This window comes from Echinops telfairi, unplaced genomic scaffold, assembly GCF_000313985.2.
Source record: "Echinops telfairi isolate 266 unplaced genomic scaffold, ASM31398v2 ScPeMD7_7421;HRSCAF=8459, whole genome shotgun sequence".
In the NCBI taxonomy this organism is placed as follows: Eukaryota; Metazoa; Chordata; class Mammalia; order Afrosoricida; family Tenrecidae; genus Echinops; species Echinops telfairi.
Window position 1 is genome coordinate 17,100,774 of NW_022111321.1, and position 12,228 is coordinate 17,113,001.

The following is a 12,228-nucleotide window of genomic DNA, read 5'->3' on the forward strand; positions in this document are numbered from 1 at the left end:
CCACACCCACTTTTCCCCATCACAAACCAATGAACTTTGAAGGAACGTGATTTACAACCGTCGGGGGCGGGAGTTCGCACACAACCAGCAGCCCCTCTCTCCGCGCTGCGATCTAGCCTCCCACCTCGCCTCGAGGCCCCGCCCCTGTCCCGAGGCCCCGCCCCTTCCCGCCCGGGCTCCGCCCCTCCCGCCCGAGAGAGCGGGCGGCGGCGACCGCAGCCGCAGGAACCTGCTGGAAGCCAACGGGCGGGAGCCCGAGAGGTGCTGAAGGGACAGTTCCCGCCGCGGAACTTGCGCCGCGTCGGGTGGGTGGGACGGCTCGCCCGTAGGCGGGCGGGCACGTGAGCGATGGAGACCATCTGGATCTACCAGTTCCGCCTCATCGTGATCGGAGACTCCACCGTGGGCAAGTCATGCCTCCTGCACCGCTTCACCCAGGGCCGCTTTCCGGGCCTGCGCTCCCCCGCCTGCGACCCCACAGTGGGCGTGGACTTCTTCTCCCGCCTGCTGGAGATCGAGCCCGGCAAGAGGATCAAGCTGCAGCTGTGGGACACGGCGGGGCAGGAGCGGTTCAGGTAGGACCAGACAGCAGAGCCAGGGCGCCCACCACGGCGCTGCCTCCTGGGCACTCTTGCCCCGCGCGCGCGTGCGCACCCGCCCGCGGGGTCCTGAGAGGCCCCGGCTCTCCCCTCCCGAAAGTGCGACCGCTCCCTGCTCACTTCCCCTTCGCCCCTCCTCTTCCAGGGACAACTTACCTCCGCAATTGCTCACTTCTCTTTTTGGCCCTAGTTTCCTGCTCCCCCCTCGGCGTCTCAATTTTCCCTCCTGAACTGGGGTCGCCCTCGCCGCCCCCTCTCTGCCTCTTCTTCCAGCCCTGCCTGTATTCCGGATCCCCAATGCTGGGACTCCCCTGCTGCCTTCTCCGCAGACTCGGTGTCTTCACTAAGCCTGACCCGGCTACCCACCGCCAGACGGGCCCCTTTCCCTCTAACCAAGCAGGTTCCCCCTCTGCGCGTCCCGGGAGAGCTGCGAAGTAGGCTCCCCGGTTTCGTGATTGATCCTTGACTTCACAGCAAGCACTGCTCCCACCGCGGTCCCTGCATGAGCTCACGGGGCATCACACCCCGGGAGAATGATGCGGTGCTGGGAATGTGTTGTACAGCAACCCGATGCGACAGCAGGGGCACTGGCACTTACCAAGTTGTTTTGTTCTGTTTTGTAGGGTTGACTTGTCCTGGTAAATTTTCCACCACGTACTTTGATGGGTGTGTGTATGTGGAGAGAGAGAGAGAGAATTGCACACAAGCGATTCACATTTTGTAAAAGAAATAAAAAGTGAGAGAGAGAGAGAGAGAGAGAATTGCACACAAGTGATTCACATTTTGTAAAACAAATAAAAAGTAAACGCAGTTGTTTGCATTTCCTGGGTAGTTACCATTGAATCAAATGGAAAGCACCTTTTAAATGTCCAGGGCTCAAGGACATTTTTGTTTTTAGAAGATGGGGAGAAATCTAATATATTATTGTATTTGTTTTTTTATTGCATTATCCATTGGAAGTCATTTAAGGAAGCATTTTGAGGTCTTAAGCAAGTACTCTGCTTGTGAAATGCAGTAAGTACTCCATGAGGGGCCTTCCCAAACATGGCCTCTGGAGCCAGCATCCATTTCAAGTGAGATCAGCCTACATTTGTGAGAATGCTCCCACAGTACGTTTTGGCGTTCATTCCCAGCCTTGACACTGATTCATAGAGATAAGTGAACTGCTTAGCTAGTTTCTGTGTTAGTTTCCCTATGTATAAAATGGAAAGATGGTAAGGCCTGCCCTTCAGAGAGGAGTTAAAGATTTTCTGTTTGAGCCAGGTACAAGTTGGGCCAGTTACAATCTAAAGTTGATTACAAATGTCTCCACTGTGATATCAATCAGAGATGAACTTTGAGATATTTCAGGATCAGAAAGGAACATTTACCAATAGCTCTTGCTCTGCCCTGGGAAGTGAATATAACAAAAATCTCTTTCTCTCTTAAACTTCTAACAGTTGTAAATTGCAATTAAAATGGTAAAGTCTTATGGTGTCTAGTTCTTTCCTTAAACGTAACTACTCCATTTCTTAACAAGAAAGTAAAAGGGCAGTAAATTTGTTAGACAAGAAAGACCCTTTCTGCTAACTAGATCATTGTTTTTAATTCCTTTAAGAAGAATGGAAATAGTAATTCTCTTTATATATATTATTAAAAACAGTTATTCTCCTCACAATAACTCAAGGGCATTTAAGGATTGTTTATTGACAGTGAGTCATATTTTATTTTACTTGGCTCTTTACCAAAGAAATCTTCATAAATACATACATATTTCAGACATCACTTACAAATACTTGCTTTTCTTTTCATTTAACAGAATACTGCACAATGAAGTTACACTTAAAACATATACTGTTAAATCATTTAGTATTTTTCTCCAAGAAAATACAGATACTTACTTTGAATAATAGATACCCTTGCACATTTCCTTTCTTGGAATAAATAGTTCAAGGAGATGTATTCCTGCCATTACTCATAATCATACCATTAGGAATTTATAGAAAACATATTTGGAGGTTTACTGGAGATAATGTATAAATAAAAAGGAATTGCCTTTAAATCGTTTGTGGTATAGCTTGAAAGTTAAATGTGTCACAGAACAAAAAATTCGCTGATAATTATTATAATTAGCCTTATCTTTCAAAGTTTAGATTAACATATGCTATCCTGTTAGCATAGAGGGTTATACTCTGAGCTGCTAATCATAAGGTCAGAAGTTCAAAACCACCAACCTTTCCATGGGAGAAAGATGAGGCTATCTTCTCTGGTAAAGATTTATAACCTGAAAGCTCCCAGGGGCAATTCTACTCTGCCCTATAGGGTCACTATGAGTCTGAATCAATCCAGTGGCTCTGAGGTTTTTTTGGTTTTGAGTTGACAATGGCTAAAAGCCACTGCCATCCAGTAGATTCTGACTTACATCAACCCTATGTAGGGTTTCCAAGGTTGTAAATCTTTACAAGAGCAGACAGCCTCATCTTTCTCCCTCTGAGCAGCTGATGGGTTTGATTGCCAACCTTTCAGTTATCAGTCCAACATTTACCAGACAGCACCACCATTGCTTACTTACATAAGTTCAAGAAGGCACAAAATCAAAGTGCAAAAAGTTTAGAAAAATAATATATATCTGAGCACACTGTAAATTGTAAACTAAAAAAAACCCCAAAACTCACTGCCATGGAGTCAATTCTGACTCATAATGACCCTAAAGGACAGGGTAGAACCGACTCAGTGGGTTTCTGAGACGGCAACGCTTTATGGGAAGCCTCACCTTTATCCCGCAGAGCAGCTGGTGGTTTCGAATTGTTGATCTTGCGGTTAACAGCTGAACGTGTAACCACCAGGGCAATTATAACACTAAATGCTAGTTTTATTCATGATATGATGTTTTTGAAAGAATCATTAAATTCCCGTATTTAGGAGACTCAAGATTACTCCATTGAAATTTGGAAACGGAAGTTTATTTCTCACTGTGCACCACTGTGAGCCGGCCAGGGCAAGCTGGTGAGTGGGTCTGCGGCAGGCCACCATCAGGAGCGTTCCTTCCTATTTTTCTGCCCTTGTCAGAGGCATTTGCAGAGCTGGGTTCCAGGCCCAACTTTGTGGCAGCTCAGGGGAGAGTTTGAAAAGGTCTAAAATCAAGCAGTTTTCCTATTAAACAAGCAAGGCCTCAATTCATTAAGGAGCTTGGTGACAAGGCCACAGTTAGCTATCGTGTCCCCTAAAAGAAGGAAGATGGATTTGGCATCGTGGGGGCTTGTGGCAACCAGGAGTCACCACATTTTCCATTGTGATCCATTGTCGTAGAAGCTTAGCAGTTAAAGAAGGAAGAATATTGTTAGTACAGTGTTGCCAGGTGCCATCAAGTTGGCTCCTACTCATAGTGACCAAAGCTATCCACAAAAGAATGAAACTCCCCAGAGAAAGGGACAACTCAACCAGGGTACAGTACGGCACCGACAAAACAGCATTCCTTTGAATGCTTCCTGCCCCCACCTCCACCATGACCCAGTTCTGCCTTACAAATCTGGCTATACCGGACTACACACATTGTTACAGATATAAGCTCTGGACACATGGAATTCAGAACAGATAAAACCCTCAGGAACAGTAGGGAAATAGCAACATCAAGAGGATAATGGGCATGATGAGGATGGAGGTGGGGTAGGAGGAGAAAGGGGGAACTCATCACAAGGTTGGATATATAGCCCACCCCCCAAGGGGATGAATAACAGAATGTGGGTGAAGGGAGACAATGGACACTGTAAGACACGAAATAATAATATATAATTGATGAAGGAGGAGGGGCGGAAGAGGAGCTGATACCAAGGGCTGAAGTAGGAAAAAAAATGTTTTGGAAATGTTGGTGGCAACATATGTACAAGTGTGCTTAATAGTATTGAATGATGGGTTGTCATCGTTGTAAAAGCCCCAGATAAAATGATTAATTAAAAAGAGAAGAAGTATATTGGAAAGGCTGAATGTATTGAATGTAAGATGAGCATTAAGTATAAGAATATACATTTGGAACTCTTCTCATAAAAAGCTCTTAAAGCAATTTGACAAGGTGAGATAAAGAAATAGCAATATTGGCTGTAGGGATAAGAAACCTCTAGGCTCCAAGCCAAATTTGGCCTTTGATTCATATTGTCTCACCTTTGATAAAGAAGCCTGGTGGTGCAGTGGCTAAGAGCTCAGCTGCTACCTTAAAGGCCAGCAGTTCAAACAGAAGAAAAGTGTGGTCCTTGCTTCCACAAAGATCACTCCCTTGGAAACAGCACAGGGCAGTTGACCCCATCCTGGAAGGTTGCTCTGTGTTGAAATCGTTTAGACAGCAATCAGTTTGGTCTTTAGGGTATTAGACTTTGTAGAAAGCTCAGAGAATAATGTCCTCCTAGTGCAGTGTGTCTTCACAAGCATGTTCTGTGGAACACTCATCAACCCTGGCGATTCTTTTCAAACGATGGGTTCTATGATCAAATAAGTTGGAGAAACACCTTTGTTCCAAATAATAAGCTCTTAGAAATCCATAAGAAACCCTCGAAGAAATATGGCAGTAACAAAAGCCATCTGAGACTAAACTAACATTTCTGAAGAGTTTTTAAAATGTGAAAATCCATGAGAACGAGTGCCTGCCGAGTATGATTTGGGGAAAGTGCCCTTGATGCATTGCTTTGATCAAACTCTTTGAACAGAACCTGTAAACCATTTGAGGTTTGGAGTAGTGGGAAACCTGCAAACATCCATTCACTTTTTAAATTAACGTTTCAAAGGGCTTGAGGCCGTAAGAGCCAATATATGAAGGACACTCCTCACCAGCCCCCTATACACACCCCAAATCTGGGAGCCTCTAACTACTGTCACTGAACTCCTGAGCCTCTGTTTGACCCTTTGCCGCCTTCTTTATGGCTTTTCCTTTAGTTCTTCCTCTTGTGTGTCTTTCTCTCCCTTGTGTGTCTTAGCCCCCTTCCAGCTTATTCATGGTTTTCCTTTAGGCCTTTCATAGTCTACCCCCCTCCCTTTGCTCTCCCCTCATTTCTATTTTAGTGTGTCTCCCTTTGCTCTTCCCTCATTTCTATTTTAGTGTGTCTCCCACCTCTCTCAGTTCTCTTCCCTTTGACTCCCTTATTTAGCCACGTGGCTCCCATATATCATTGTTTTCCTTCCTAGCCCTTTGAAGGATTCTTATGAGGTTAATGTTTAAGAGTAGTTTAAAGAGCCCTGGTAGCACAAGCTCTCCTCAGAAGAAGCCCAGAGGAAACAGTTCGACTCTGACCTGTCCTGGAATCAAACCCACTGCCAGGTAGTGCCTCTGTGGGTTTCCTTAAGGAGCAGGATGCTTTGTTGTTCTCCCAGAGTGACTGGTGCTTTCCCGACTGCTAACCCTGCAGTCTGCAGCTCAGTGCTGTCAGTCAAAACCCACTCCATGGCAGCGGGTTTGGTTTGGATTTGGTTCTTAATTTTAAAAGCAAGCAGTCTGACAATGTGTGTGTGCATGATTTGTATCTCTAAATTGTACGTAGGGCAATTGTGTTACACGTATTTTTTTACAATAAAAAAATGTGCAGGTGAGAAAGTTGGAAAAAAGAAAACAACTTGAAAATTTTACATTTTACAGTAAAATGTAAGGAAATAAAACAAATTCTTAAGTTAAAAAAAAAGTAAAGACCCTTATATGATTCTCCCAATGTGGATCATAGTCTTCAACAGAAAAGAGTCTCTTCCTGGATTCGTTGACTTGCAATTGCACATTTGTCGACAGAACATGTCCCTAACTAGGTGTCTTAGATGGTCATCCTCTTTTAGAGTATATAGACTTCTGCAGGACCCTTATAAAGTTATTGTCACACCTGGATATTTTGCAAGTTACAATGAAGTCCACTATAGTCTCAAATTATTAGAACAATACAAAGTGAAACTATCCTGGAGTAATCAGCTGATTTATTTCTCAGTTAAAATTCTTGATGTTCATTTATAAATAGCAAATCTAGCAGAATTTGTTTTGTAAGAGGGAATTGACTACAACTTACACGGATCTTAATGAAAGTAAGTACGAGAAGTCCAACAGTAAGAGTTTGTGTACTTTCCTGTTTTCTATTTCCATTCTCCAGCTCTGTCCCTGAGCTTTTTTGAAATTCTTGACAGAAGCAAATCTTATTGGCTACTGTCTGGCTAGTGAGTCAGCTCTTCCTCAATCAGGTAATCAAGATACATATGTACAAATGTTGTACATATGCTCTATGGATAATACAAAGCAAATGTATCTGTAGGAGTCCACATTTTGGAAAGAAAATGTTCCAGAAAGAAGTAAGTGAGGAGTAACACCCCCAAAAAGACCTGTTTTATGGTATTTCTGAGTAAAAGGTATATAAGGAGGAACCTACAGAATGTCTAACAGGTGTAACAGAATGTGAAAAGGTGACCCCTCTAGCTAGATGTATTTTTTATTCTCTAGAGGTTATGTTCACTGTCTACTCAAGGCAATCAGACCATACTGAGTGATGGTGTAATCAGTGCAGAAAAGAAACTAGCCAGTGATTTTAGAGCTTGTGTTATGTTTTCCATCAATAAATCAATTGATTTAGCATATGTAGCCACAACCTCAGTATTTCCTTGGTATATGAAGATTAACACACATCCTGAAGTAGAAGAAATATTATATACTACATGTCTGAGTGCCCTGGGCCAAGAGTAGCTAAACTTATGAAATAGATAACTCAATTTTTGTGGTCTTCCCCCCTTCCCCTTCTTCCTATTGTTTTAAAATAGTGATACTGACCTATCTCTCCCTGACCTCGAAGTCCAAAAGCCAGTGTTCCGTCTTAGCTTCAGAGAGATCAGAAGTGGAAAGACCAGGGCATGCAAAAGTAGTACTATATAAAAATAACTTTATAAGGATCTTATTGGAGTATGTATATTCTAAAAGAGGGTGATCACCGCAGAAAGTAATCGTTTGTCTTAAAAGATGTTTTTCTGTGAGTGGAGTTAGAAATATTCTGACGGAGGTGTGTTTTGAGTTGTCCTCATCATGCCGCAATGGCCCGTTAGTCTCAAATCTAGTTTCAGAGAGTGGACAAGGAGATCGCCCCAGGAAAGTTATCACTGAGCGCGTTGCTCAGTCAGAGAGGGAGAGGAAATTCCTGGCCATTGCTGGTGAATTTGGAACAGGATACAAAGATTTCTTAGCAATTTACCTTCCAGAGCTATGCTGCTTAACATTTTGAAGAGGAATTTCCTGGGACAGTTAAAAAAATGTTTTGGGTACATTAAGAGTCAGTTATGCTTATCCTAACTAAGTAGGAGGGAATTTGTAATAATAAAACAGTTCAGTTCTTTCTGAAGTAAAAGATCTATAAATATCTGTACTTTTTTATTTTAATAAATCTGTCTCTAAATGTCAGTAACTTTTAATCAATTTTGATAATGTATGAGTCAGGGATGTTGACTTTAAAAATTGCCAGCTCATACACTCTGCCTAGCCTACTATGAAACATTTATTATCATAAAAACCATTGCTTTCTGAAACAAAACACTTTATGTAGAATTGTTTAGATCTACAAGAGTTCTCAAAATACCTGAATTAGAGAGCAAAGCCTGCTTTAGGCTTAAAAGTATAATATTAAAACTGACAAAGGGTTTCAAAATATAGTTAAAAGTTCTAGATGCAACCACCTGTATATGTTGATTGTTGATGGCTAGCTGAATGTTTTGTTGTTGTTTTTAAATTCAGTTTAAAATCTTAGGTGTGTTTTCTTAAACATTTTTGAACTATGATGAAATTGTTTCTATTTTCCTTCCTATGGAAGTAATTTATTTTTAAATTTAGGAGTACTTCGCTAAAGTAAATTATTATACTTCTTATAGTAATATCTTTAAGACTATCCACTGATACCAATAGTTAGGATATAAAGGAATCATCAAAAGTAGCTCAGTCCAAGGGCTCAATAGAAAGTAAATATCTAGAAAAGAATGATGGCAACATATGTACAATTCTGATTGATACAATTGATGTATGGATTGTTATAAGACTTGTAAGAGCCAGGAGACCTCGTGGTGCAGTGGGTTACGCCCTGGGCTGTTAACCTCAAGGTCAGCAGTTCAAAACCACCAGCCGCTCTGCAGAAGAGCAGGCTTTCTCCTGCGGTAAAGATGTGTTGTTGTGACATTGAATCGGTTCCGACCTCCAAGAGGGACCGGATGCACAGCAGAAGTTCACGGTCCTTCGCCACCCTCCTAATTGCTTTGTGCCTGAGTCCCCTGGTGCAGCCACTGTGGCGATCCGTCTCCCTGAGGGCCTTCCTCTTTCCCTAATAAAATGATTAAAAAAAAAGATCTTTTAATGAAAAAATGTTTTAAGTAGCTCAGTGCCAATGAATTGAGACAGGAGAACTGAGACTTTTTCGTAGGCCTTGTTTCAGCTTCCCTAACATGGTGAGGACATCAGATGTCACACGATTCAAAAAATAAGTCAAACGAGAAAGTCCTTATTGAACCACAGCCAAGCAATCATCAGTGGTTTTTCTTGGCAAAATGTGAACCTCCTCCACTCCACTTTTCCACTTTTTTTTGGAGGAGTTAGTGTGTGCTGTGGTAATGAAGACTGAAATATAGTCTTAATCACAAACTCCTGCGTCAGAGCTACGTAATTAGAGTGTGCGACCAAACCCAAGCAAGGAATGTAGTGGATATTAGGAACTGTCTAGCCAGCCACCTCAGGAGAAAGATGAGCTCTGCTTCCATAAAGATTTAGTCTCAGAGACCCTAATGATTAAACTCTGTCCTATAGAGTTGTCGTCAACTGGGTGGCAGTGGGTTAGCTATATAAGAAGGCATGATGAAGTCTGAATGTAGGTTTTTACATTTGAGCCATTCCCCATGATTTTACTTCAGAAAAGCATTTTCCAGAGTCATGTTAATACATGCAATTTTAGAAAAGATTCCTTGATGAAATCATTTTGAGAATGCAAGATTGTTGCAGGCCTTAGACTAACACACATGGTGAATCTTCCCAGGCAGATACGGTGTGTCCCACAGTGGAGTCGTTGTTTACACAGAGCACTTTGCAGAACTTGGGTTCTGTAAAACATACTTCAGGAGCTGATACTCTAAAGGAAAAATTGTAAGCTGTTCCTCAAGTTTGAGTACTACATTGAGAGCCCATCAGATTCTTCTTTCAGGTGATTCTCTGTCTCTTCTTCTGATGATTCTGCATGATTTCATCTGGTCTCCCTTTTTAAACATTGGACTGCTCTATTTGGGGGAGATATTCCATAATCTCTGATATACCCATATCTTGGACCCCTCACTGAACATTAAAAGGCTTATCTTTGTGCCTGACCTATAGTCAGTTGTCACGGTTACTAAGAACATTTACTCTAATTGCTTTAAGCAAAAAGTTTCTGAAAAGAAATTAGTCATTAGGAAAACATAAAAGTAGATAGAGAAGCAAGTAGATGAACCCTCATAATTTTAGATGTTTTTAGACTTAAAAAAGCTCCATACAGTCTGATATTAGGAGAGCGAAAGTAAGGAAACCAATATGAGGGGAAATGTAAAACTGAGCTTGGTAGAATAAATGAATAGATGCTAAAACAAAATTAAAACTGAAAAGAGAAAATATAATTGATTGTATCACAGAGGATGATCGGAGGAGAGGAAGATCGGTGAGGGATGAATTGCAAAGTAAAGTGGGAAGGACACATAAAAGAAGAGGCTCGAATTCGACCTTGCAAGTCTGGCTAGACCAGAGGAGGTACACTGGTACAGATAGGAACTGAAAAGACAGGGAATCCAGGGCGGATGAGCCCTACAGGACTAGTGGTGTGAGTGGCGAAACAGGGAGGGTAAAGGGAGAGTGGGTAGGAAAGAGGGAACCGATTACAAGGAACTATATGTGACCTCCTCCCTGGGGGACAGACAACCGAAAAGTGGGTGAAGGGAGACGTCGGACAGGGCAAGATATGACAAAATACCAATTTATAAACTATCAAGGGCTCATGAGGGAGGGAGGAGTGGGGAGGGAGGGGAAAAATGAGGACCTAATGTCGGGGGTTTGAGTGAAGAGAAAATGTTTTGAGAATGATCTACAAATGCGCTTTACACAATTGATGTGTATATGGATTGTGATAAGAGTTGTATAAGCCCCTAATAAAATGTTTTTAAAAAAAAAAGAAGAGGCTACAGAGGTCAACCCTGCTGTGGTCAACATCCGGACATGTTAGTGGGCAAGTAACTAGGCATAAGGCTGAGAAGGGCCCAGAAAGACGATGTGATATAACAGCCTCATTTTAAAAAAATAACATAATTCGTATCCAGAGAGGCTTTGACTTATTCCAGGCCTTGTAGCTAGTGAGCGGTTTGCACATGAGCGCAGGTCTTTCTCCATTCAGCAGGCTCTCAAGAGTTTCAGTGGCCCGTTGATGTGCAGTTTCCATCCTGGAAAGTAACCCTGCTGCGCTCTCCCCATCCCCACCCTGGGGAGAACAGACTGATAGGGGAAGAAGGTAAACGCTTTTTCTCCTGGATGTAGGAGAGACACAAAAACATATGAAACAAAAGCATCATTAAGCTGTGTGGAAACAAAGTCCAGCCACAAAAGTGGTGGGAGAGTTAATTACTCTTTAATTTTGCTAGATCACATAATGTATGGTGTGGTATAGAAAATAAGTGGTTTTTAAAAACTAAACAAATAACTAAATAAAAAGAAAATAAGTGATTTTGAGAAACTGTGGCAATTGGATCATGAATTGGCTGGCAGAAGAATACCGGAAAATACCGGGATGAGTGTTAAAGTCTTTTGTACACTTTGCGATACCATTCCAAACCACGGGAAAAAAACAAACTACTCTTTCACTGATTAACTGCAGACTGTTAGTGAAGCTAGAAACTTTTCTCATAATTTCCAAATAAACAATTTTTTATTTTCACACATCTCATGTTCTGCCTTCCAGAATCTACTGCAAAGTACAATTTGAAATAATATCAATTTAAATATAGTAGCAATATAGAAAATGTGGCTGGTTTCACATTGGTATTTGTGCAATTATTCAGTCCTTTTACCTTTGTAAATGTCTTATAAACACAGAAAGAAGACAAGCTTTTCTGTATTTCTATCTCCTAGTATCCCATCTGCTTACCATTTGCATGCTGCCTGGACACAAGTGGATGGGCTGTGAATTTCTTAATTCAGCTATGTGTTTCTTTGTTCAGGTAGAAATATTTGCCAGGGCTGATTTCTGTTCTAGAAACAAAGGGCACACCATCAAAAAGGACTACAGACAAAAAGTCCTTTCCCTGAAGAGGGTGTCTCTTCTCTGTAATAGGAGCAAACAAGCTATGATCAAGTAGGCTGGGAAAAGAATATGACTGTCAGGATGCACTCATTACGACAGAGGGAAAGACAGCATAAGAGAAGACTAGAGAGTGCTGGGAGTGGTGAGAAGATCTCACTACCATATAATTATGATGTCATGAAAATAAAAGTTGGCCACAGAATTGATTCACATATTCAAAAGGAGAATACACTCGTCATGTGTTACAAGCATATTTAGCCCTACAACCAGACTTGATTTTTAATGATGGGGAGGCGGGGGTGGGGGAAGCACAACAAAAAGCATTGCTGTCAAGTCAATTCCAACTCATAGTGACC

The 12,228-nt window shown here is 41.9% G+C and overlaps 1 protein-coding gene across 1 annotated transcript in view; it reads left to right on the forward strand.

Annotated features, from left to right (window-relative positions):
* Positions 1-348: 348 nt before the first annotated feature.
* The window catches only part of RAB39A (RAB39A, member RAS oncogene family), a 30,922-nt gene continuing 19,042 nt past the window's right edge, over positions 349-12,228 (forward strand). Inside the window, exon 1 of the mRNA XM_004708986.2 lies at positions 349-575. Coding sequence (XP_004709043.1) covers positions 349-575 — 227 coding nt within the window. The remainder of the gene's footprint in view (positions 576-12,228) is intronic.